General features: G+C 47.7%; 1 protein-coding gene across 4 annotated transcripts in view; it reads left to right on the forward strand.

Annotated features, from left to right (window-relative positions):
* LOC142568055 (uncharacterized) overlaps positions 1-27797 on the forward strand; it is a 403528-nt gene that overhangs the window by 115246 nt on the left and 260485 nt on the right. For all 4 annotated transcript variants that reach the window (XM_075678140.1, XM_075678141.1, XM_075678138.1 and 1 more), the window contains one exon: positions 22275-22354. In XM_075678140.1, the coding sequence (XP_075534255.1) occupies positions 22275-22354 (80 nt within the window). The remainder of the gene's footprint in view (positions 1-22274; positions 22355-27797) is intronic.

Genomic DNA, 27797 nt, shown 5'->3' on the forward strand with positions numbered 1-27797 from the left:
TTCGACGTCAGGTCGATGATGGCACCGTGTTGGTTCAGGAAGGCCATGCCGAGAATTACATCTCGCGAGCACTGTTAAAGGACAATGAGCGTTGTAGTGTAGGTCTGGTCATGAACTAATTTTTGCCGTGCCGACTCCCATCCGCATTAGGAGGTATCCTCCAGCTGCCCGAATTTGAGGGCTGTCCCATGCAGACTTGACTACCTTCTGCTCGGCGGCGAATAATCCACTTATGATGGAGTAGTTGGATCCTGTGTCCACTAAGGTGGTGACTGCATAGCCATCGAGAAGCATGTTGAGGTCGGTTGTTCTTTGTCTTGCATTGCAGTTAGGTCTCGGCGTCGTATCACGGCTGCGTTGTGTTGACCTGTGGCTGGTACGTCATGTCGTTAGGTCTTTGGTCCGTGCATTCTTTGTTTCCAGGTTTCGTCGGGATGGCAGCGTGCTGTTATGTCGTCGGGATAGTCTTTTCGGCATCTTCGTCTGCGGCAGAGGATCTTCGTCAGTTTGACGAAGTGCAACCGCACCTCCATCGGTTGCTGCTTTTAGTTTTCTGGATATGGACTGATGGACCGGCCCCATGCTGGGCCAGTGTGTGGACGGCACTGCAGCGACAGGTATCGGCCTGGTGACGGTGAACGGGATGGTCGTCGAGGGCTCCACTGAGTAGCGACGAGGTAGTTGGCAATGTCGCGAGGGCGTTCACCTTCCTGTGGGTGCCGTGCGCTGACGGCGAACCCTCACAGTCCCATCTTGCGGTAAGGACATCTGTGGTAGATGTGGCCGGCTTCTCTGCAGGGATAGCAGAGCAGACGGTGCTGGGTAGCTCGCCAAACATTACTTTTCCTTGGAATGCTGCGTGGGGTAATAGGTTGGTGTGCTGGTAGCGGCGGTGGTGGACGATGGAGCTGTGGTGTGGACGCCACTTCAGGCTATGATGAAGGGAACAGAATCTGAAGCTCCTCCCACATGACCGCTCTGATAGTCTCGCGCAGGTCGTTGGTGACTGTGGCCTCGAGCAATACCATTGTTGATATTGCTGCTAGACGAATGAAATTTGTAGGTAATATGTACTTTAATGTGCTTGATGCAAATATGCAATTATTTTTCTCTATGGAATGAGAAAAATATTTTATACAATTTTTCCTGTTCCCATGTTTCGGGATGACTGGCAGAAAACGTTTTGCAGTAATAAATCTAAAAGTTATGTGAAAATATTGCTGAATGCTCAAGGATTGCAGTAAGCATTGTCTCGTGTTTCTATCTCTGTTCTATCTAAAGTTAAAAAAGTTCAAAGTTGTAACTTGACATGCGATATATATATATTTACCTTCCTCAAAATTTCAATGTTTCAAGGTGCAGAAATGTGGTATTATAGACTGCACTACCTGGGGGCCTAGCTATCAGATAAAGCAAAAATTATTCAAATTGGATGATTAGGCAAGTAACTATGCCCCCTGGAAAATTGCTGATTACCAAAACAAGCGTGTTGAGAAACGTGGAAAAAACTAGCCACCATGTGAAAAAAGCATTTTATTCTCCTGGATGCACGAAATTGTCGTAGCCAATGGCTCGGAAGGCTCTAGGGGAATAATCTGGATGGGGATTTCCTCGCTGCCTCCGCTTTGCAGCTGCTTGAAAAGCTGCCAAGGACATTCGCTTTCACTCCACAGTAACAACACAACAGTCTTTTTCAGGGGGGACACTGTTATTGATATACTATTCATTTTTTTATCAATATTAATTAAACTTTCGAACCTTGCTAAGATTCTTGTGATGATTTCAAATATGTCATTCTTTTTCCAATAGGCCATTTACTTCTCAAAATAAAGAAATTCATTGTTCATCATTTGCAGAAACAAGAGAATACCCGCGCTACAAAAATTTCAGGGTGTCTACCAACCGGGAATTCTCGGGTATTTTGAGTAGTCTGGAAAAAGTCAGGGAAAACTCAGGGAATTTGGGCTTCTATCAGGGAAAATTGGCGGCAATTTTATTGGAAGGGTCGAAAGTCGCGCTAATGCTGGCTCGAGCAGCAGACAGGAATCGCAGTGAATCGTCTTTGACGCCCTGTCGTCGGCTGGATGAGTTGCCAGTGTGCAGTCAACGACCGACTCTCCGGATTCCCGATAATTTGGACGGCTTCGCGGCACCGCCACGTACCTCATAGAGTCAACGCATCAGAACGTGTGAAATTTCGGACGCAAAAACCCTTCGCTGTCCGATTTTCCGGACGTTTTGTCGTGACCGCAGGTCCGAAACGGCAATAATCAAAGGCACCACCGCTGCCGTTTCGATTACTTCGCCACCGGGAACCGGCACTCTCGCGCGCAGATCCGCTGGCAGCCGTTGCCACCACTGCGGCAACGCTAGGCCTAGCTGCTTCGACGTTCTCTATGAAGCTTCTTGCCGTTTTGGTGCCGAGTTTTTTATTGAAAGAATTGGCTGCTGTCAGCAATGGCACGGACTCCGCTTTTGTGGTCCTCGCGATTGGCTTAGAAACTTAGAAAACACGGTGCGTTGCACAATGCCGGTTCCCGGAAGTCAGCTTCGCCTCTGTACAGAAATGTTACATGGTGGAGCATACGCAAAAGTATTGCAGCGAAGCATAACAAGCGTGGGAAGGGGCTATTGCCACGGAAAACAGTATGTATTCCTTAATTATACACACGTGCACCCGGTATTTCCTGTCACATTACGAGCGCCGATATGCCTAATATGTGTACTGACAGGCCTTCAGAGCGTTTTCGAACGTGCCTGTGGCGGTTTGAGCCCCTAAGGGCAGTAAATGACACGCATTTATTTTTTTCCAACTGGCCGATTTTTCGAATGTTTTCGCGACCCCTAGGGAGTTCTAAAAATCGGCCGTGGACTGTGCAACTGACCAAGATGCTTCAAATGGTCCTTGGGTCAAACGAGTGGCAGAAGGAGGACAAGAACAGAAATGATGTACGCATTGAGGAATAAATGGGAAAGGAAGCTTGCTGCCGCCGTTTTGAAGGAGCCTGAGCTCAAAAAACAAAGTTTTAGCTGATGCCGAGATGCAGGTGTCCCGCATCCAAGCCAAAATAAACTCTTTAAAGCAGTGAAACACAACACTCAGGCGTCGTGCGCGGGCTGAGAGTATGTCAGGACAGTTGAGGTTGACTTACGAGCGGTTGAGAGAGAATCTCAATTGTGACAGAGTTCGGGCCTCATACCACTGAGCTTGCTATCAGTTGATAGAAATCGCTCATATATTCAAATATATTCGCTTCTATGTGCATCTCCTTTTTATTCGTATTTGTGAATGTCTGACCTATTTGCAATTTTTTTTCGAAGACACTTTATTTGCTGTGCATTTTACTAACCCCCGCCTTCTATTGTCTTTTTGAATAACATAAACACTTCTCCTTAGTATTCAAATTGGATTAAGTCGCTCTTTAATTTTTTTCATGTGCTTACTCGAGAGTGACAGCATCAGGCGATATGGCTTCAGCCCGTCTTGACATAAAACAGTTTTGCATCACTCAGGGAAATGGGCAAAGGCACTCAGGGAAAACCTGGAAAACTCAGGGAATTTAGAAATGTCAACTTGGTAGACACCCTGATAACAGCAGTTTTGTTTGACCTAACTGCTTGCATTTCAGTTCAGGTCCAGTAGCGGGTGCATGAACTCGATGGCGCCAGGCTTAGCCTTCGCTGAACAGGATCATCATTGGGTCAAGCTTTATGGGCGCACGGCTTGAGAGGGTTGAAGCTTGTGCATTTCAACTTGGTAGGCGTGTTTGACTCATTTTGTCGGTTCGATGGCCGATTGCGCGGGTTTCAGTCGACTGATGGTCGGCACGCTGATTTTGCCAGTGCTGTTGACAAGAAAGCCCGTCACTGTACGACTCGCGCTCATCGGTTGCGTCGTTGTCGACCTGGTATGATAAAATAGTCTCAGTGATGCACAACAGTCGGTCAATCGTTATCGTGAGCATCTTGTCAATCTCGTATCGACCCAGTGTTACGCCTTACGAGTACACGAACCCAGGTGTGCGCTGCCACGACCAGCAAGTGAGACTGACGCTGCAAGGAGACCTCGTCAGCAACATGATGTTTTTAAGTGTTGCCCAAGTGTAACCCATGGGTTTTTCATGAAATTTGCTAGCCATCAATGAAACACAGCAACTACGTGGCTCACGGTGCATTCCGGACAACTTGGATGATGCCCTGGCCGCTTTCTGTTTTAAAGTGGAGTTGCAGTCTTGCGCTGCACATGTTTTCGGCACTGCACCGACGTCGAGCTACCAGCAGAGTTTCAACTGTAATACATGGCACGACTGTTTGCAGCAGCGCGCATCCGAGCGCTTTTTTTCCGGGTCGGCGTGGCGGAATAGATGGCTCATCTACCCGTGATGATTGCGATGGTCTCATTGGTTATCTGCACTCTGGCTTTTAGTAGAGCTTGGGCTTGTTCTCTGTATACGACACTTGTGAATGTCTTCAGGAAGCCGCTTCGGAACGGGTCCCACATCGTTAAGGCGGCTTCTCTATTCTTGAACCATGTCCTGGCGGTGTGTTCCAATGCGAAAGACATTTCGCAGCTTGTCGGAGTCCCAGTTCTTGAAGGTGGCGGTTCATTCATAGGTCTCTAGCCACGTTTCTCGGTTTTCAAATGATGATCCACGGAAGCTAGGTGGCTATTTCCAATGCGAAAAAGACATTTCGCGGCTTGTTGTTGGAGTCCCAGTTGTTGAAGGTCGCGGTTCATTCATAGGTCTCCAGCCAGGTTTCTGGGTCTTCAAATGATGATCCACGGAAGGTCAGTGTCTTGTTCCAATGCAAATAAGACATTTGGCAGCTTGTGGTTGGAGTCCCAGTTGTTGAAGGTCGGTGGCTCGCTGGGCTGTTGCAGCATGATGGGAGGCGCTGGGGCTGCCATTGTGGTTGATTTGGTCACAATATTCGTGGTTGTCTCAGGCAAAAATTCGTGCTCCGGGGTCAGTACTTGCAGCCTGCTGCTCCCTCACTAATTCTTGGCGACGTTAGTGTTGGCATCCGCGTTCGCGCTTGGGTCACGGTGTTGAGGGGGCGTTCGATACATGAACGCACTAGCACCTCCACCAGATGTCACGTGGTAGTGATGGCAAAGAAAGCAGCAAGGCTGTTACTGACGAAACTAGCGTTTAATTGGGCGTACCTGTGCCCACAAAAACGGGCTACACTTCAAGTGCAACGATAGCGGTGAACACAGTTGGCGATCGTCGGAAGTTTGATCAGCAGGTCAAGCGTGTCGGCTTTTATACGTCAGTCATCAAAGGTTCCAGAGTTATCGCTGGTGCCCGCGTGTCTTCCAGAAAGTTCTACAGTGCAGTCCACTTATAACGATATCACATATAACGATATATCGGTTATAACGATGGGTCGACATGAGAGTGTCATTTTATGCATTAGGTCTATGGGGAAAAAAACCATTTATAACGATAGGTTATTCACCGCATATCGGATATAACGATCAAAATTTTGCAGTCTGGACGGCGTTTTCCGTGCCAAATAATCGTAACACTTGCGTTGCTTAGTTCCCTGAAACGAACGATGTCGAGACAAGGCGATGTTTACCTCCGTAAGTTCGTATCTGCCGCCATTACTGCGCAGCGCGTCTCGCCCCGCCCGCACACCGGAGAATAGCTGAGTAGGCGCAGCGCGCCACAAGATGGCGCAAGCTGCTTCATGCGCGTCAGCCACAGTCGCTCCGAAAGAGAGAGAAAGAAAAAAAAAAAGCGACAAGCAAAGCGGCGCGGTGGCGCCCGTCCCGCGTCTCTCTCGCGATAGCAGGCTGACTCTACCGGAGCAGCGTGCAACCAACGGTTCAAGTTAGAAGATGGCGCCGACAAAGCGCAAAGCTGTGTCGCTTGACACGAAGATGGATATTTTGCAGGACTCTCGATGCGGCTTCAAGGTGAGCGCCCTCGTGAAGAAGTATGAGCTCGTCCAGTTAACGATATCAACCATCTTGAAAACCGGGAGCACCGCGATTGTGAAGGCAGAAGCTATCAGCGGCCATGCCGATCAGCGGAAAAGGGTTAGAGACCCTTTGTACGCCGATGTTGAAGAGGCGCTTTACCAGTGGTTCATCACCAATTGCTTCAAGAAGGCGGGCTTTGCGCGTAAGGACAAACTTCCCCAACCCGCTGAGACTGACCCGGTGGAAGTCGCTGACATACCGAGCTCTGGGAGCTCGTTCCTACTGGTGACACAGGTGTTGTGTCGAAGGAGGAGTTTTTGACTGCAGACAGTGCTGCCTCGTTCTGCGATGAAGTCACCGACGAGGCGATCGCCGAAGATGTGCTGTCTCGACAGACGGCAAAGTTGTGCGACAGTGGCGACGGCATCAGTGACAGCGACAATGAGATCGACAGTGGCTCCTTGACCCCGACCACGATGTCCACGCAAAGTGCACTGTCGTCGATCGACTCCTTAATTGATGTTATGCATGCTAAAGGATTGCCGCCAGTGTTCGCAGAGCAGCTGGAATCCATGCACACCGCGGTTGTGAATCTGAAGCTGCCGCAAAAGCAAGTGCAGATTTCGGACTATTTCGGCGCGCCTAACCCTTGACATGGTCATTGGCGCTAGAAATAAAGTTTGTTTTTTACGGCCTACTGTCTACATCATATATTCTTTAGAGCAAGTAGCGAATTGGAGTTCGGAGCTGCAAAGGTATGTCCCGCGTTTTAAAAAAAATTTTTTGTTTTTGATAACTGCAGTCCAGATATAGCGATCATCGGTTATAACGATCATATTTTTCGTCTTTCTCGATATCGTTATAAGTGGACTGCACTGTACACCATTTGCATCGTGCATACATGAAATTGGATTACATATGGTCCGGTGACAACAGACAGCGGGTAGAACCATTGATAACATTAGAGAGTCTTCTGATACATGCAGGCGTGTCCTGCGCTGTGCGATAACATTTGTTAGGCGGTGAAATGTGGTCACCCGATAAACAAGCACATGTGTCAGTATGGTCTCATTTTTATAAGAATTGACATCCAACAATTTTAAACGATCGAAGTTTGCTGTGCTACAAGAATGAATGCTCTAGACCGATTTGAGCCAAAGCTATAGCATGTCGAACTTGTTTAAAGTAATAACACCTAGTAATGCCGAGAGCAAATTATTTTAAAAATTTTTAAAATATTTTTTCATCTTATAGGTCTATTGTCAGGATGTCTACCAAACGGGAAAACTGGGAATTCTCAGGGATCTTGAATAGTCTGGAAATACTCAGGGAAAACTCAGGAAATTTGCTTGTATCAGGGAAAATTGGGTGTAATTTTTTTGAAAGAGAACTAAAGTCACGCCATTGCTGGCTCGAGTAACAGAGAGAAATCGTGAAGAATCTACTTTGACACGGTGTCGTCGGCTGGAGGAGTTGCCAGTGTACAGTCAACGACCGGCTTTCTGGACGCCCGACAATTCGGACAGCTTCGCGGCACCATTACCTACCCCATAGAGTCAGTGTATAAGAACATCTTAAATTCCTGACGCAAGGACCCTTCGCCATCCGGTTTTCCGGACTTTTTGCCGTGACCGCAGGTCAGAAATTGCATTAATCAAAGCCACCACCGCGGCAACACTATGCCTAGCTGCTTCGACGTTCGCTACCGAGCTTCTTGCTATTCGACGCCGTGTTTTTCATTAAAACAATTCGCCGCTGTCAGAAATATCGACTCCGCCTTTGTCGTCCTTGTAATTGTATTCGAAGCTCGCAAAGCACGACGCGTTGCATAATGCCGGTTCCCAAAAGTCAGTAAGATCTTGATAAGGGCTAGTTGGTTCATACTTATAACTGAGGTGAAGCAGCGCAAAAAAGACGAGGACGCAAGGAAACAAATACCACAGACAAGCGCTGACTGCCTACTGGAAGTTTATTTGAAATTCACCGGACATTTATACCTTTTTCAGCATAGGCATGCACACATCAGTCGTAAAATCTGCAAATCAACATTTTAATCTTTCTTCCAAAAAAGTGATTTCTTTTTCCGACAAGGCAAGAGAGGGAGTGCTTATACATTTATCTCCTTCCTTTCTTATATGAAAGGCCTCTACTATTTCCCTTTCCTTTCCCTATGAATTTTGTCTTTTCAAATATGGGGGTGCATTGATACTCGTTACAGTGTCACTGTAACAACTTATCAACTTACAACTTAAGTGTGGAAAGGGGCAATAGTCACAGTACAAAGTATGTATTCCTTAATTGTACACGTCTGCACCCGCCATCTCCTGTCATAGTACGAGCACGAATATGCCTAGTAAGTATACTGGCAGACATTCAGAGCTTTTTTGGATGTGCCTGTGGCGATTTGAGTCCAGAAGGACCCACACCAGGTCTGGCCATTGTGAGCTGACAAGCGCAGAGCATTCATTGTGTGTTTGCTAAGTATTACATCGCTACGCACCGCGGAAAGGCCTGAAAGTTCAAACCGAACGCCGTTTTTCTTTCTCCTCACGGCCGCCGCGCACCAAGCTGGAGGATGACGTACACATGCTGGTGCGCCTACGTGCACGTGTTTTCACTGTGACGTCGCTCGTGGTGACACGTGACTTCAAGAATGAGGTATTCAAGGCACGATCTGTTATTTGTGTAATATATTGCTCGAATAGACAAATTAAGGTTTAGAGAAATAATAAAACACACAAACTGAGTGCATTGCACGTTTTTGTTTCACTTCATACCGCAGCAAGAGAGATGCACTTCTGTTTCATCTGCTTGTTCCCACGTCGTGCAATCACCCGCACAGACACCAAAAGTGGGGGATCATACTCTGTGGTCCGCTTGTGTCTGCCTCAGTATTCATGTAGCACTGACTTGCACAGCTAGTCAGGTGTCCTCATACACAGTGCGCAAAATTGTGCGCTGCGCGAAACGAGACAATCACAACAGCTCGCGCGCGACACCATCAGTGCAAGTGCGCAGTGTCACAAAAGAAAAGAAAAAAAGAGTGAGGAGAAAAAATATGAAGGCCCCCGGGGGCCCTTGTATGTGTCACGCGATCCTCAAGGTCCTGTGTGGGAGAATGCAGGGAAGAAATTTCGCTTGTGGAGGTTAGATGGGGCGAGTGGAGAGAGTGTCTTGCTTGGCAGTGGAGCTCACCTCCTTAAATCATGGGTTGGTGGCACTAAAATATTTCTTCCGCTATTAATGAGCTGATTTGAAAATTTTGTTTGCGGCAGAACGTAACAACTTCCACCGTATAAGCAAAATTTCTTATGGGGCCTGGTAAGGGGCAGTAAAATACATGCATTCATTTTTTCGAACTGCCCTATTTTTTGGAAGTTTTCGCGGCCCCTAGGGAGTCTGAGAAATCGGACGTTGTCTGCACAACTGACCAAGAGGATGTTTCAAATAGTCTATGGTGCAATCGCGCGGCAGAAGGAAGATGAGAACAGAAAGGACCTACGCATTGAAGAGTGAACGGGAAAGGAAGCGTGCCACTGCTTCTTTGAAGGAGCTTGAGCTTACACAAAAAAATAGTGTTGGCTGATGGCGAGATGCAGGTGCCCCTTGTGCAAACAAAATAAGCTCTTTAAAAACGCAACACTCGGGCATTGTGCGTGTGCTGAGAATATGTGAGAACAGTTGAGGTTTACTAAAAAGCTGTTGCGAGAGAGAATAACACTTGTGAGAAAGTTCTGGCCACATACGAATGAGCTTGCTATCAGTTGATAGAAATACCGTATTTACACGATTGTAAGTCGACTCTAATGTAAGTAGACTCCCCCCCCCCTCATATCGCTTGACTGGAAAAAAAAAAAAAAAGAGAGCATGCCCGAGGGCGCATTCGATAGCGAAAATTTATTAGTAGCTGACATGGTCACTGGACTATTCGTCTTCACTAGTGCTGCCATTGTCATCGTTGCTGCAATCCCACAGTGCGTCGTGGTCCAGCGAAATTTCAAATTTGGCAAACGACCGCACCAGGGCATCTTGCAGACAGCAGCCCACGCCAAATGCACCCAACCAAACGCAGCCATGAGGGAGGCTCTTTTGACAGGTCCGGTTGGCGTAATTTCGCAGTCTTCTGCCGCCAGCCACTCGTTGTACTCACGGCGGAGCAGAACCTTAAAATTAAGGCGGAGGTCCGGGCTTATTTCATGATCACGTTGCACTTCACTGGCAGGGACCGATCACACATTTCAGTGACGTACGCCGCAAGCTTAGCCTACAGCTCCGGAAAGCGTCCACACTTCGGCACGTGGGAAATTTCTCACTTGCCGTCACACAGGTGAAAATTTCGCTTTACTGCAGTCGCCACTCTCGTACCACCCGTTTAGAAACATCGAAATCCCAGCCCGCTGCGCAGTGATTTGTTTATTCGGCGTAAAGGATGGCAGCCCTGTTGAACGCTGCTGTGAACGAGTGCCGAACGATTAGTGGGCCTGGAGCACTCATGACGACTGGGGAAGCATAGAAGTAGCACGTAGCCGGCAGTCAAGTGGAACGCGTCAAACCAATACCAATGCCTTTAAACAGAGAAAGAGAAACTCGCGAGCGGTGTCTGCTCTTCCATGAACTACCGATACTCCCCGCAAGCACCGCCATTCTGAGGGTGCCGCCGCAAATGAGAACAGCGGCACTTCCATAAACTATCGACACTCCCCCATGAGTGTTGTATGCACTGTAAGACTCTCAAAAATGTTAAAAAACCCTTCCCAAAAGTGAACAAACACGCGGGATAGCGAAAAGATACGGGTAGGGCCATAGAGCAAACATAAAATTGTAACTACGTTGTAGCTCCAGTTGGTATCGCTTTTTTTGGCGGGGCCATGTTTTGGTTTCGATTGTAAGTCGATCCCCCAACTTCAGACTTTCAAATTAAAAAAAAAGGGGTCAACTTACAATCGTGTAAATACGGTAGCTCTTATTGAAAATGTTTACTTCTACATGCATCTCCTTTTTATTCAAATTTTAGAATGCTCAAGCAGATTCGTAATGGAATTTATCTTCTTTTTTTCGAAGGTATTTTATTTGCTATGCATTTCACTAACCAATTTCTTCTGTTTTCTTTACACCACTCCTTACTATTAAAACTGGATTAAGTAGTTTTTTTGTTTTTAAAATACTTACTAGAGAGTAACAGGATCAGGTGACATGGTGTCAGCCCGTCTTGAAATAAAACAAAGTTCTCTGTCACTCAGGGAATCTTACGAAGCCACTCAGGGAAAACTTACTCAGGGAATTTGGAAATGTCAACTTGGTAGACACCCTGATTGTACTGTAACTGTCCACCTTTCTGACAGAAGGAATACAGTAGAACCTTGCTGATACGATCCCATTTCGTACAATTTCCCTGTGCCAATGTTCGTAATAGATAACAAAGAAACATGACCCAGTACGGTTACGCTTCTTTCTTGCTGATTGGTATGTTCCTGGAAAAGCGCTCGTCTTTTTGGCACTGAAGTTCAGTGCATCTCCAAACTGTGATCATATTGTTATGGGGGAATAAAATATATGTATTTACAATATATACAGTTATGAAGTTGTAGCTCAGTAGTCAGGGTACCACCATCTACCGATCGTCGAGACACTTCAACTTCCTCTTCACCTCACAACGTCCTTTCGTCCACAGCGGCACAAACTCGTATGTGAGACTAACCCCCGGCGGCAGAAGCATTGTCTCGATGCTTCCTAGGGTGTCGAATCAGTGTGCGAGTTATAGGGCTTTAGTCGCGAAATGTGCACGATATCAGTTCTTGGTGGGGTAGAAGACGTCAAAGTCACAGGTGATATCTCATATGTGAGGCTGGTGACTTGGCGAAGAGTGCGGTAGGGCCCGACGTATTGCGGCAGCAGTTTTTCGCAAAAGCTGACGCGACGGGAGGGTAACGAAAGCAGGACAAGTGACCCAGTGCTGAAATTAACATCCTGACGACAACTGTCATAACGGTGTTTTTGGCTAGTCTGAGACGCCAGAAGACGGTCACGGGCAAGGTGACGTGCTGTGGCCGCACGAACAAAGGCGTCGTTAGTATTGAACGTGGTAGTGGTGGTATTGGAAGGGAGCAGCAAGTCAGGAGGCAGGAGTGGGTCATGGCCATATAGTAGATAGAACGGAGAATAACCAGTAATATTGTGACGCTACGAATTGTACCCAAACGTCACAAAGGGTATAAGGTGCAGTCCCAAAACCCGGTGATTATCGGACACATACATGGAAAACATGTCCGTGAGTGTACGGTTGAGACGTTCGGTAAGTTTATTTGTCTGTGGGTGGTAGGCCGTTGTGAACTTGTGGCATGTGGAGCAAAAGCCAAGAAGGTCATCGACAACCTTAGGAAGAAAACAGCAGCCCCTATCAGTGAGTAGCTGACGTGGGGCACCATGGTGTAGGATCACCTCATGAAGGAGAAAATCAGCCACATCAGTTGCGCAGCTCGTAGGGAGGGTCCGCATTATGGCATAACGCATGGTATAGTCTGTCGCAATGGCCACCCACTTGTTGCCAGAGGATGAAGTTAGAAATGGGCCAAGGAGGTCCAGGCTGACGCAGTAAAATGGCGCACTGAGGATATCTGTAGGCTGAAGGTGCCCAGCAGGAGACAATGGAGGCTTCTTGTGGCATTGACAAAGTTCGCAGGCTGCGACGTAACTTCGAATGGAGCGATATAGCCCAGGCCAGAAAAATCGCCTGCAGACAAAATCATACGTATGGGAGACACCTGAATGACCAGCGGTGGGCACATCGTACAACTGCGAGAGAATCGTCGACTGCAGGTCCTGGGGAACAACGGCAGTTCAGCATCATGTGGACTCATATTGCGTCTGTATAAGGTCCCATCCTGGAGAACAAACATACGGAGGGAAACATCCTGTTGCTCCGAGGTAACGCGTTCAGTGATGGATCGTGAATATGGGTTACGACGCTGCTCGTCGGCAATGCGTGAGAAGTCTGAGATCGACAAAACGCAGGTATCTGTATCGGTTTCAGTGCCATCGGGAGGGTTGACAGGATAGAGGCAGTCGGCGTCCTTATGTAGCCGCCCAGATTTTTAGGACATGGGAAAGGTGTACTCTTGCAGGTGTAAAGCCCAGCGGCCAAGATCGGCCTGTCGGACCCCTGAGTGATGATAGCCAACATAAGGCATGATGATCTGTCACGACGGTGAAATGCCGACCGGACAAGTAAGGGTGGAACTTAGCAATGGACCAAACAGGGGCCAAGCATTCACATTCTGCTGTGGAGTAGTTGCGCTCTGGTACTGACAGAAGACGGCCAGTATACGCGATCACTCGATTGGTGTCCCGCTGTTGTTGGGACAAGATGGCACCAATGCCATGGCTGCTTGCATCAGTGCCAACTTCTGTGTGTGCATGCAGATCTAAAATGACCCAACATGGGTGGATTGATAAGGCGACTGATAAGCGATGAAAATGCTGCAGCCTGGTCAGGTCCCCAACGAAAAGTGACCTCCTTTTTTAGGTCTGTAAGAGGATGAGCGATTTTGGCAAAGTTCTGGATAAATCGCCGAAAATAGGAACACAGCCCTAGGAAACTTCGGACATCGGTAGAAGAATGTGTGAGTGAGAACTCGCCAATGGCACAAACTTTATCAGGATCAGGCTGGACGCCTGCAGCGTCAACCAAGTGACCAAGTACTCGTATTTAGCGGTGGCTGAAATAGCATTTTGCAGAATTGAGTTGTAGGCCAGCTCATTGGAAAACAGCAAGGATAGCTGAGAAGCAGTGGAGGTTGCTCTCAAATGTCGGTGAAAAAACAATGACGTCATCAAGGTAGCAGAGGTCTATTTCAATCCATGCAGAAGAGAGTCAATCATGCGCTCGAAGGTAGCAAGGGCATTGCACAGACCGAAAGGCATCATTTTAAATTGGTAGAGACCATCTGGGGTGACAAAGGCGGTCTTTTCGCGATCTCGTTTATCCCTTAAGATTTGCCAGTAGCCAGAGCGCAAATCAATCGACGAAAAATAACTGACACCGTGTAAGCAGTCTAGCGTGTCATCAATGTGCGGAAGCGGATACACATCCTTTTTGGTAATCTTATTAAGGTGACAGTAATCGATACCAATTCCCCAGGTGTTTTCATTCTTCTTAACCGGAATGACAGGTGAAGCCCACTGACTGCAGAAAAGCTCGATAATATCTTTGGAGAGCATTTGGTCCACCTCCGTTTGGATCGCCTGGCGTTCAGCCACAGACATACGGTAGGGCTGCTGGTGTATAGGAGGAGCATCACCAGTGTGGATTGGATGGGTGACGACACGGGTTCGACCTAGCGGGCGATTGCCAAAATCAAAGATGTCTTCATAGGACACCAGAATGCGGCGAAGAGCGTTGGTGTAAGCAGGTCGTAAATCAGTAGCTATCATTGGTGTAAACTTGTCGTTGCGTGAAGTAGGAGGGGCAGAAGCAGCTGCAGTGTCGAACCGTGGTTCGGCCGTAAGAGCAGCTACTCCATAGTTTTCCAAAAGGGACAGCACAGCGAGAGAATGCACCTTCAGGAAGCACTTGCAGACACGAACCAAAGTTCACACGAGGAAGCCACGCTCGATCGTTGACGAGAGTTACAATTGAGCTTGGTAGCGCTATTTGACGGGCCAGGAGGATGTTGCAAAGTGGGGACACCACGTAAGGACCATCTCGAAGTGGTGGAGGGAAGACAGGAGGACGTAAGTCGCAGCATCAGGTTGCAGTCGAACAAATTCACTAGAACGAAGTCGGGACTTGTGGTCGTCGGTCGGGTCGGGAGAGTAATGGGGAAGTTCAAGGCAAAGGGTGCCGGTTGCACAGTCAATAAGTGCTGAATGGGCACTCAGAAGGTTGATTCCAAGAATCACTTTGTGGGGACACTCGGCCAGTACGGTGAACAGGACTAACACTGGACGGCCGGCAATGGTAACACGGAAGGTGCACATTCTCATCACGGCTGTTGTACTGGTACAGCAGGCTACTCGGCAGCTGTCAGGACTTTACGGAGACGGCTACAAAGATCTGATCGCATAACTGACACCTGAGCGCCAGTATTGATGAGTCCTTGAACAGGTACATCATCAACAAGAATTTCAACAAGGTTCGATCGAGCAGTGGGGGTCAGCAGAGGTTTTGCAGTCAGTCATCAATGCAGCCGCACCTCCGGGGGCTGCATTGCTTAGTTTCCCGAGAACCGGCCCGCGTAGGACAGGTATGAGGGACCATGAGGTGTGGGCAAATGGGACTGACGGAGTTTCGGCGAGGGCGTGCGGCTAATTGTGCTTCCCCAAGAGGGAAGGCTGGCATAGTATGGTTCAGAGAGGGCCGACAGAGGCCGAGGGTCTCGGTCGAAGTGGTGATCAGTGTATCATACCTGCCAGCCCTCCCGATTCGTCCGGGAGACTCCCGATTTTTGACTGAACTTTCCGATTGTACGATCACTGTCTTATATCTCCCGAAAAGTGGTCTCCGTTTGCGCAATAATGGTTTTTGCAAAACCGGCACCGTGGAATTTACAGCCACATCGTAATCGTCAGCATCACCAACAACGGCTGCACTAGCACCATCGGTATCATCGACTAAGCAGCCGACTACGGTGCCTAGTAAGCCGACCAAAGCCAGAGCCAAAGTAGTTCTTGCATTTTATGCGCGCCTTCCTTCATGGCGCATTTTGTTGCTGCTGTTGTTGGCTAGGCCGTCTTTGTGCCGTGCACTGTGTAAAGTTAGAATCCTCGTGTGCTCTATGCCATGGTGCTATCAAAGCCCAAGAAAAGGTATTTGCAGAAGTTTGTGCGATCTTATATTTCTGAATTTCTATGCTTTTCGACATCAAGGAAAAGAGAACATTTTGCGTTTTCTACAATGTGTGGATGCGAAGTCAGCGTGTCTCGTGGTGTCAAAGGTGACTTGAAAGTGCACGTTTCCACGTTGAAGCATCAAAGCTATGTTCGCACCACTGAGCAGCATGGCAACAGTGAACTTTCTCCAGAACAAGTGCGGCGACAGTGTTATACGTGTGGAGTGCCTGTTTACGGGATTCCTCGTTGAACACAACCTACCCCTTAGTGTCAGCGACTACGTTGGGCCTCTTCTACGGAAAATATTTCCGAAATGCGAGGAGGCGAAGCGCTATGGATGTGGACGCAACTCTGAAACTCAACTCTGAAGAATGCGGAGGTGGCCAACATGAAATTTATTTCGCAGGCATCGCTCTCAAGTCTTTGTTTCTTTATTCAGAGTTTTCCTCAGCTGCTGCCCTGAGATTCCACTGAATCTGCTGAAGACGCTTTAGACGTTCTCGAAGCTGAGTTAAGGTGATGCCGGATTTACTCATGATGCCACATAGCAACGCAGAGTGCAAGAGGATTTTTATCACGGCGTGAAAAACTAGGACTGAGTTTCGCTCATCAATGTGCAACACAAGCCTCCAACACCTGCTGCTAGGAAAGGGCCGTCAGCCTGGACCATGTTTTTAGCAAAGCTACTCCAACAAATTTTTGAAGGGAACAAAGTCTGCTACTGCAAGGTCCTGCAAAAGGACTAATCTAGCACTGCCTGAAAGTTTGAACGAAACACCCCCCGGTATCACCGGAAGTTGAAACAGTGAATGCCCCCCCCCCCCCCCCCCCCCCCCCCCCGTTGGCACGAATAAAAAAGTCTCCTGATTTCTTATCTTGCCAGGTTGGCAGGTATGGCATATGGTCGAGGCGAGGAGTACCAGCGGCTACTACGGCAGTGGTGGGACATGGGACTGATCCGAGAGCAAGTAAAGCAAATTGGCCTGTCATCCAGTGTTCGCCACTCAGAAGGGTTCCAATAGCGATTTGGGAATGACTGTCGAGGTGCAGCAGAGGCAATGACAGGAGCGGTAGCGGTCGGATGTGGACGGACGGCAGACTGGATGTCCATGTTTGCAATTTCTTGGCGGACAACAGCTTGAATGAGCGAGATGGTCATGTTCTCACGCGTTATGGGGGCAGTGAGAACGTGGAGGCATAGCCTCATGTTCGCAACGAATGACCTGTGTCAAGCTTGGCGTTGTAGGCGGATGTGACGCCGGAAGGTCGTAATGTGACACCGGAGGGTCGTTGCAGGAGGAAGTGGCAGCCGTATTCGGAAGTCCATCGAAGTGTTGTACGATGTGTTTGCTCTTCGCTTGCTCAAAATTCCAGCATTCCTTAATGATGGACTCAACTGATCAGCAGTTTCTACAAAGCAGGAGGTTAAACGCATCGTCTGCGATGCCCTTCAATATGTGTCCAACCTTATCGACCTCCAGCATGTCCGTGTCCGCTTTACGGGAGAGAGCCAGAATGTCTTGAATATATGCGACGTATCATTCAGTTGATGTCTGGGCATGAGGCGCTAGCTCTTGCGTGGCCTCCATTGGATGTCCCACAGGTCTTCTGAAAAGATCGCGTAGCTTTTCCTTACAGGAGTCCCAGCTTCTAATGTCGGCTTCATGTGTCCCAAACCATACCTTCGCGGTTCCTCCTAAGTAAAAGATGACGTTGGCCAGCAAAACTGTGGCATCCCACTTGTGCTTACCGAAGAGTTCATACGACGTCCGCCAGTCTTCGATGTCGACTTGCGGGTGCCGATAAATATTCCCGGGTGATGTAGCTGGGTTAGCACCACTTCCGCTGGTGTGCGAGCCGTGGAGGCAGTGTCAGCAGCGGAGGCAGCGCCAGTAGCCATAACAGCGGAACCGATGTGACGCCCGCTCGGAAGATCCAGGGCCAGCTTGCGGCGAGAGTACCCTGCACGTCCACCAAAATGTTACGGAGGAATAAAATATATGTATATACAATATGTACAGTTACGAGGTTGTCGCTCAGTAGTCAGGGTACCACCATCTACCGAACGTCGAGACACTTAAACTTCCTCTTCACCTTACGTCTCTTTGCCCACAGTGGCACAAACTCGTACGTCACAATATGCTTTCTCGCTGCTAGATCCTATGTAAACAAGAAAAGGTGCAAGTTTGGGTGTGATAGTAAACAGCAGTCACCTGCTGTTGTAGCAGCTTTCCTGCTGTGCTCGCCTGCCTGTGTCGCTTGAAAACGTTGGCTCACACTGTTTTCTAATACCTCGTGGGTCGTCGCATGCCACGTTTGCAGCTATTGTCACCAACTCCATTGCGATAAGCTTACCTGTTTCACAGGGCATGGGGCATATTGCCGTAGGAAAGGTACTGCTAGTGTTTCATAGGAGATAAACCAAATACGCCTGCAATTCCTAGCGGCAGGCGGAGTGAGGCGAATGTCATGGGGCCCAATAACGTAAAACTATTCCAATATGTTTTCATTCCAATCTCCTGACATCAAATTAGCCTGACCACCGATGCAAGCATCGGGCGGTGACCTGCACTGTTGTTAGACAGACCAATCAAGTGCTCTCCTCGTTTATAGGAGGTCACTTTTGTTTGCTTTAAAAACGAATAACTTTGCCTACACTGGGCAGCTTGCCTTATCTAATTGGCTGACAAGAGGTGAGGAGCACGCTCAAGTGGAGAGGGATTCGATGGGGCCGAGTCAGTGCACTGAAAATCGAGAACCGGATGAAGAGGATTTTGCCGGCGTCTGCGATTGGTCAGTTTTCCCTTACTTAGCTTGTGGTGGCTGGTCGAAAATCATGGCATGCAACGGAAGGTTAAGAATGCTGCTAAAAAGGATCCTCAGCAAAGAAAAGTTGGCTGAGCGAGGTTGCAAATGTGCCGAAAGGGCTCGAAGACATTATACGGGCACTCACAAAGTTTTATTGTACGCAAATAAACCCAGGCTCTCCGGCAGATGAGAGTAGCCAGTGCCTGAGCGATCGACGGCAGCCATCTCTTATTCCTTTCGGAATGGGGCAGCCTGTGGCTATTCAGAGAAAAATTCAGTTTTATTCGGCATGTTAATGCATCTTTAACGCACACACGTCACTTGGACACGGTGAGTTTTCGTGTTTTGCGATGTCGCGTGACGGGCAGGTGAAATGGTTGCAGTGCGAAAACTTTCAACCAATAGCCGATGGCTAATGGTGAAAAGGCGTCGAATCAAAAATAACTATTTTTCTTTTGTTCAGTCCAATCATGCATAATCAGAGTGTACACGTCATATCAGATCGGGAGCTATCGCCGTTTGCGTGGCGTCGCGTGACCGACAGGCGAAGTGGGGGTGGCCCAAAAAAGTTTTTCACCAATCGCGGAGGGCTGATTGCAGAATTGGAATAGAAACTTTTGGAATCGCTTTACGTTATAGCGCCCATATTCTGCTGATGGTTCGCTTTGGAACCAGTTCGCTCTTGCTGTTATGTCTGGGTTACATCACTAATAAGATGTCACTAATACGATTTCGGCTCTAATAGGAGTTCGTTTTGCCGGGGCTCATCTTCTTAGGGTGGGTGATTGCGATGAGTTCCGTCCACGCATCCCATAACTTTGAGAATCTTGCAATGGTCCAGGAAGCGTTTTTGACTGTGGATCAGCGTCTCGCGCTGCGAAGATTTACGCAATGTTTTGAATTGCATAGATGTCAACTACAGTTGAGTCTGTTAAATTTCTTAGTGACTTTGGATCATACATTTTCCTGGTTAGTGAGTTTTTCTCATTTTTTTTCCAGCACAAATGAGGTTTTACTGTACTCCAATAGGATAAGCACAGCCAGAGATAAAGTCACTGAAAACTGATACCATCACAAATGCTGTTTGGAGAAAACGAGGAAAAAGATTTTGTGATATTGTGATTTTGTGATAAACAACAGCAATGCTGTTGATGCAGACGGCATTCAAATCAGGCCTATAAAATTTGTAATCAATGTCATCGCAGTTCATCTCGCATTTGTGTTTAACCTTGTTATGGAATCGGGACATTTTCCAACAAATATGAAGAAAGCAAGGTTGTCGGTTATTTTCAAAGGTGGGAACCGAAATGACCTGGGGAATTATAGGCCTATTTCCATTTTATCCGCTTTTTCTAAGGGCTTAGAAAAACTGATTTCTGCACGCATTAAAATTCCTTTGCGAAGAATGACATTCTTTCTGAATGTCAACACGGATTCCGCTCGGGCAGGTCAACTGAAACAGCTTTGTTACGCCAAAAAGAACTAATAATTAATAATATTGATGCGGGAAAACTAACGTTGGGTATATTTATTGATTATAGCAAGGCATTTGATCGTTTTAGTCATCAAATTTTAATAAGTAAACTAGAAGGATATGGTATCCGTGGCGTGGCAAATCAGTTCTTTCAATCTTATCTGTCTGGGCGGACGCAGTGCGTTGCTATCGAAAAATACTGCTCTTCATATAGGGAAATTAAATCAGGTGTGCCCCAGGGTAGCGTTTTAGGCCCGATTTCGTTTAATATCTATGTTAACGATATTGCTGAAATAGTAAGTGACACATCCATTGTACTATACGCTGACGATATGAGCCTATTTGTCTCTGACAATGATCTTGATGATCTGTTACAAAGATCTCGCAGTATCCTTTCTAAATTGTCGAGTTGGTCTCGTGATAACGCTCTTAACAGTTAATAGCTCCAAATCAAAGGCCATATTGTTCAAGACAAGAGGCAGGCAGTCTTATTTAAATGAAGAATTATTGTTGGATGGCGCGCCCATTGAGATTGTAACCAAATACAAAGTATTGGGCGTGACGCTGTCAGAAGATATGAACTGGACATATCACATTGAACAAATTATGAAATCGTTGTCATCTGCCGCAGGTGCATTGTCCCGTTGCTGTCATTTTTTCCCAGAGAAATTAAAGTTGTACATATATTATGCCTTGTTTCAATCACATCTGAATTATTGTGCGCTTGTGTGGGCTACCACCACGAAACGTAATCTTCATGCACTTCTTCAACTTCAAAAACGAGCACTTCGACATGTAGCGAATGTACCTTATTTCCATTCTATTGCGCAACTTTTTGAAAGTTATAACATAATACAAGCAACTAACATTTACGAATACAGGCTACTGCATTCTTTTTGCTTCGGCTCCGAAAAGTTTCAAATATTTTTAAAAAATACGTCACGACTTGAATATTACAAAAGTGATGCGCCTACCTGCAGCAAAGACAGGTAGTTAGTACCGTACAGGCGTACAAATTACCTCATGCAGTCGCTAAAGGCGCGCTCACACTAGCGGGAGACTTCCCGCAGCGGCACAGCGTCAACGTCAATGCTGCGTCGCAGCTCCTCTGAATGACGCTCACACTGCGTGCGTTTTGTCACTGCGGTTGTCTTGGAATGTAGAGAGAGGAGGCGTTGAGGGAGGACCCTAACGAGCAGAGAGAGAAGGGGATAGTCACATGACACAAGAGAAGACTGGAAGGCGCGCTCTTTTCCCGCGTCGTCGTCTTGATCGTCTGCTAGCTCTCCTCCCGTCGCCCATTTTGTCACGAGGATGGCTGGTTCGAACGATGAACTGTTGGCTACGGTAAACGTACTCATACTTGCTTGTTCGCTGCTTCTGCACCGTCGCCTCAAGTCGCATGTTCATGCTGGCAAAGCAACCGCCGAGTGTCCCGCAGCACGCGCGCAGCCTCCGCCGACGGGGTCACTGAACTGGGACCGACGTCACGGTTCACGGTCGGCCCCCATTGGCTGTTCTCGTCAGCGGCGCGGGAAAAATAGCTACCGGACCCATCGCTCTGCGGGACGGCACAGCAGCCTGTCTGCGGGAGAAAAACCGGTTTGTGCGGGAAGCGGCGCGCGGAAATCGTCCTGCGTTGCGCGTTCTCCCGCCACTGTGAATGCACCTTAAGACACACGCTACCTTCACTGTTAAATAAATTTGGGAAAGAAATTGTTATGACAAATACCTTGACTCGAGAACAGCTTAGGGCATATTTTTGTAAAGAAATTTTTGAAATGTAATCTTTGTAATTATTGTAAATGTAACCCATTGCATTGTATATTGTATTTGTATTTGTACTGCTGCCATGTGAGGGCCTTCAGGCACATTCAAGCTGTATGTCGCAGCTTTTCGCCTGGAGGACCCCCAACAAGTTTGTTGGAAATAAAACATTTGATTGATTGATATGTTCATTTTGATTACGGCAAAGGCTTAACTGATCAAGGATGATACAGGGGTCCAGTCTAGCAAATATAAGTGCTCTACCCCAGGCCGGAGCAAAGGGACTCGAAAAGATGTTTGGGCTAATTTACGGCTTTTTAGAAGTTCAACGTTACTGAGTTGCCTCCATATTTGTGCATTTTTGTTGTCTCGGTGTCTGAAAAGTTGATGGCTGTACCAAGTTTAGTGGATTTATAAACAGTTTTCAGAGATGGCTTGCCTCAGCTGACACTCTGCTGTGTGCAGGCAAAGCAGCGTCTGCAGTTGGTGTCTGCCCAGCCGGGCTTCGAGGTCTTGGAGGAGCAAGGCAGTGGGCCACTTCCATGGTGAGGCCTCCCAGCTTTCTGGCCTATTTGCAATTACCTCAACTTGTGGTATTTTAGGGGGGCATGGTGTTTAGTGTTGTCCTAATTATTCTGAGACTAAATTCAATTAAAATACTTACTCAGTCTTTTTAGAACGAGAAGAAAGGGGGTTAACCGGCATTGATGGACCAGTTGCCTTCACCCAGAAAGATCACATACTAGTGACGCCTGCGGCAGGAAGGATGTTTCACATCCGTCACGAAGGTTTGTGAGTGGTGGCGCTGGCTAACACTCGCAAGGTTAGTTCTAGTAGTAACACATAAATACCCAAGAAAGTGGATGAGGAAACCGCGCCATAGTAGCTCAATTGGTTAGAGTATTGCATGTCTAATGCGAAGACATGGGATTCTCCACCTGTGGAAAGTTGTCATCCACTTTCATTGCCATTAATTTGTCATTTCTTTAATTCAACTAGTACAAGTAATTTACCCTATGTTTTCCTTGGTATCTTTGTTTGTTGGCTTCTCAAAATATTAATCTTTTGAGCTGATTTCTAGTGTGCATTATGCTTTTGATAGGTGAAGGTTAAAATTATATGGAGATAATTAATTATTATTTGTTAAACGATGCATGAGAAAAATAAAGGCTGAAAGCTATAATAATGCATGTGTGGACAGCAGGTGGGAAATCCTGCAAGCAGCTTTCAAATCGATCGAAAATTCATAATTCAGCAGCTTGTAAAATCTCAGTATTTACGGCATGGCTACTAACGAACAAAAACAAATGCAAATAAAGAAGATTAGAGCCGAAAGAAGAATCTGCTTGCAGCACATAAAGCTCTATGCATTCAGCTTGATGTAGTGTTGCCAAAAACAGCGTGGTGAGCGAGAAACTTGTTTTGAGAAAACTGATAAAAAACACGACAACTTGATCTTTTTGGAATATCGCGAAGTATTTACATGTGACCAGTTATAAGAGTGAAGCAGACATATGTGACTAAGCTAGTATGCTCCTGGCAGATACCATAGCATGTATGCCCTGGTGTGAAATGTTTGTTTTAAAAAATTATTTAGTGCTCTTTGCTAATTGCCAGCGCTGCACATTTCACACACAGCACGATTTTTAACAAGGAGTAGTTTGCACGTTAGGCTGCCATTCACGTGCGGCATGCTGATGTGGCATCTCCTTAGATTGCAAACGCGCTGACTATGGTGAGACCATAGTCGTGTTCACCTTTGCCCAGTGTCGCACTGCCACCACACATCGAGCGCTTTGCACCAGACAGCGGAGCACTTGTAGAATTGAGGCTTATGACAATGAAGCATCTCTCCACCCAAGCCAGTGCAAGTTGAAAAATGGGATTTTTGTGTGTTAGCCAGCGTTGAAGAAAATTCACGCAGTCTTTCTTGAGCTTCCTTGACTTTATCTAAATCGGCAGGCTGCAGTAGTTTTGCTGGAATGTTGCATGAACACACTGTGTCAAAGCCGCTTCCATCTTCTAAGCCTGTTCCTCAGTCATGGCTGGAGGCTTTGGCAGCATTTGGCATGGTTAGCAAACTATTTTTGACATCTTCTGAAGCTCTACTGCATGCAGTAAAACCTCGTTAATTAGAACTCAGTTAATTCGAAATCCCTGATAATTTGAAGGTTTTCTGCGGTCCCGTGTTTTCCAACGTAAATTTGACCGGATAATTCGAACCGGCGGCCTTGGCTGACCCGGTTAATTCGATGATTTGGGGTGCTATGCGGCAATTACCGATCCCAATTTCACCGCAAACCCGATGAAATGACGGCCATTCGCAGCCGCGAGGCGACGCCACATAACAGTCATGATTATCTGTAGGCGAAGCGCCCAATCCGTTGTACTGCTAGCACACAAATCAGTCCATGGTACTGCCGAAGCGTGCGCCTGCAGAGGAGAAGACGTGCGTCACTGCAACGCAGCGGGAATACCGGCTTTTGTCACATGCTCTCGTCCCCTACTCCGCACGCTCCTCGCAGTCAGTGCGGGTTCCATGCCGCTGCCACTGGCTGCCGTTCGCCCATTCTCCCTCCGCGCCTGCGGCTACGTGTGTGCGTGCAACGCCACTCTGCACCATTCTTTTGTGTGCGGAGATTGGGGGTGTTGCAGCTAGCGTGGTGTTCTTTTGAAGATGGCAAAGTATAAGACTTTAACACTGCAGCAGAAGTTCTGCTTGATCCAAGAAGCGGGTAAGAACACGTGTTCCAAGGCCGAGTTGGCTGAAAGGCACAGCGTGCCCCTCTCGACATTGTCCACAATACTGAAGAACAAGCCGAAAGTACTGGAGGCCTACAGCAAGACACGTTCTTCGAAGCGGTCGCAAGTATGGGCTCCCACGTACCAAGATGTGGAATCGGCTTCGCTGGCTGCAGAAAGCAAACGCAGCCGTCCTTCCTGTCAATGGAACGATACTTCGGTAGAAGGCCGACGACTTGGCTCTACAACTTGGGCACGAAGAGTTCAAGTGTAGCAATGGATGGTTCAGCCGTTTTAAAGAGCCAAGTAACTTAACCGTCGTGGCCAGCTGTGGCAAGAGCGGCAGCGCCAACGAGAGCGTCGTCGACGGAAACACGTTGGCTCCGTTGCTTAGCGAGTATGGTGCAGATGATGTATACAACCTTGACGATGCAGGGTAGGTAGGGTAGCCAACCAGACGTTATTCTGGTTAACCTCCCTGCCTTCTGCTTTTCTCTTACCTCCTCCTTTGATGAGGCAGCCCTTTTTTTACAAGATGCTGCCCACAAAAACGTTCGCAGCGAAGGACACCGCGGTCAAGGGTCGAAAGCAGGGCAAGGAAAGAATTACCGTTCTGTTCGGCGAGAACAAGTGCGGTGAACACAAGCTGCCACTACTCGTAGTTGGAAAGAGTGGGAAGCCTCGCTGCTTTAAAAATGCACGGCCGCCGCCAAGCGATGAGCTTATCTACCGCCACAACAAGAAAGCCTGGGTCACAGGCCCAACGTTTGAAGATTACGTTCGACAGCTTGACCACAAGTTCGTGGCCACAGGTAGGTATGTACTCTTCGCTGGTGATAATTGCCCGGCGCACGGTGACATCCCACACCTGAAAGCTATCAGGATGGTATTTCTTCCGCCGAACACCACGTCGATCTCGCAGCCAATGAACCAAGGTGCCATTCACCACACAAGAAAGATTTACCGCCACCACCTGCTCAAGCGCATTCTCCTTTGCTACGACAACGGCAGGGAATACTCCATCGGCCTCCTCGGGGCCATATGTCTTATTACGTATGCATGGAAGCAAGTGGAAACCACTTTGATCATGCGGTGTTTTGAACACGGTGGCTTCTCGAAGGAAAGCACCGTCGATGCTGGTGCTGACTATTCATGAGCACTTGAGGAAGAAGGAGCCAAGTATTGCAGCCGCATCAACGCACTCTGCGCAGAGAATAGCGAATCCGGTGCAGTCAGCTTCACTGAGTACTGAACTTTGAAAATGATCAACAAACGGGCTACTCAGACTTGGAGAGGGAAGTTACCGCTGATGCGACCATGTGCGATGACAGCAACAATGACGCTAACGAACCCTCCGGAACACCCGCTCTTGGGGAAGTTATCGGATCGCTGAACGTTATCCGCAGTTTTGTTGAGTGCCACAGTGGAAATTCTCTAATGCTGCACATAGTTGGCCAACTAGAAAATATGACCTTTGGAGCCTCGAACTACATGACGCGGCAACTGGCATCTCTGATTACTTTAAAATCCGAAGATTGCCGAATAAAGGTAGCGCATTCCTGCAGGGAAATTTTTTGCCTGGGTTGCATTTTTTTGTGTGATCTGTTAATTCGCAAACCTGCTTAATTTGAAGATTTTTTGTGGTCCTGATGACTTCGAATTAACGAGGTTTTACTGTACTTCCAAAAATGGAACACCTTTTGTTTCTGCTGCTTTGGTTCTTGCTGAATTTATGCGTTGTAGCAAACGGAATTTAACATTCTTTTGTGCCAAGTTTTGCACGCCCGAGCATACTGTTACAAGGAGAAAATATATGTGTTACAATATATACATCTACAAGGTTGTAGCTCAGTAGTCAGGGTAACACCATCTATGGATCGTCGAGACACTTCAACCTCCTCTTCACCTCGCAACGTGAAAATCTGCCAATGGCGTGGCGTGTTTAGTCAGATGCCTCATTGCAGATACGCCCGTGTACTGTGCATTGGATGCACATTAACAAACCCCAGATGGTCAAATTTAACCTGGAGTCGCCCACTACTGTATTTCATGATGACATTGTCACAAAGGTGACGGCGAGCCGGTTGGCACGCAGACAGGCAGAATGGGACACTACGGCGGCAGTTCATTGGGCAAACTCGTGCCCGAGAGCAAGCGAACGAACTTGGCGACGGCGAAAACGGCAAGTGCGTGCGGCATCGGTCAGGCTCGGCCAGCGCAAGGGGCGGTCCTGTATTTGTGTGTTGCGTCGCGGAATATTCGAGACGTGTCCACGATCGAAATGCGTTCAACGCCGCCGCACACGTCACTGTGCGTAGACAAAAAAGTGATAACACACATGAATGGTGAGGTAGAAATAAACGCACGTGGCAATGTGGTTTTGGCTCGCAAAGCCCCATAATTAAATTTAGAATGGTATGGCAGCTAAACTATTAATCCAAGATAGGTGAAAATTTCCATGATCATGCATCGGTCGCTGTAGAATCCAAAAATGACGTTTTCAAATATTTTCCCATGGTTTATCGACTCGTGTCCCCCTTCGATACATTGTATGTACCCCTTTATACATATGGTAAACCCTTAATATATAATAATGCTGCTTTAGTATAATTATTGCTTTGTTCGTCATTTCTCCCAAGTTCTGACCCAAATGCATACATTTCAAATCGGATTACTCGAGGCACTCCGATAAACTTCTCCACTTGGAGCAAACTGGCAAGGGGAATGTGCGCGCTCACAGCGGCGCCTTTCGTGCCGACGCTCTCGGTTGCCAGCTACGCGTGCCACCTGTGCGCACCCTTTTCCTCCGTGCCGAGCCCTGGGTGTGACTGGTGGGGAGCGCACTTGCAGCGGTGCTCGTGGCCTGTCCTTCTCACTGCCAGCACCTTCCCTCACCCTTCGGATTGTTATTTTTGATTGTGCCAATCGTGCGCAGCACGTCGATAGTCGCAATTGCTGGATCTACGATCACTGGGACAGAGAGCAACTGTCATTGCGCTGGCGCAAGTGAAAACAAACCGAGGAAACAAAACGCGCGGCCAACAGAGTGCGGGCACACGTGCATGCGTTTCCACGGAAACGGCGGCAGTGCAACCGGACGACTTTGCTCCACCAACAGGAAGACGCAGATGAGCCCTGGACCTCTTCACCTGCCCTCTATCGCTGGCTCGAGTGGCAAGGTAAAAGAATGTAGGTTTATTTGGGGGGCCTATTTGCACCAAGTGAGGGGTCTTTTTCCTCCGTAAT

The sequence above is a fragment of the Dermacentor variabilis genome, unplaced genomic scaffold (genome assembly GCF_050947875.1).
Source record: "Dermacentor variabilis isolate Ectoservices unplaced genomic scaffold, ASM5094787v1 scaffold_16, whole genome shotgun sequence".
NCBI classification, from domain to species: Eukaryota; Metazoa; Arthropoda; class Arachnida; order Ixodida; family Ixodidae; genus Dermacentor; species Dermacentor variabilis.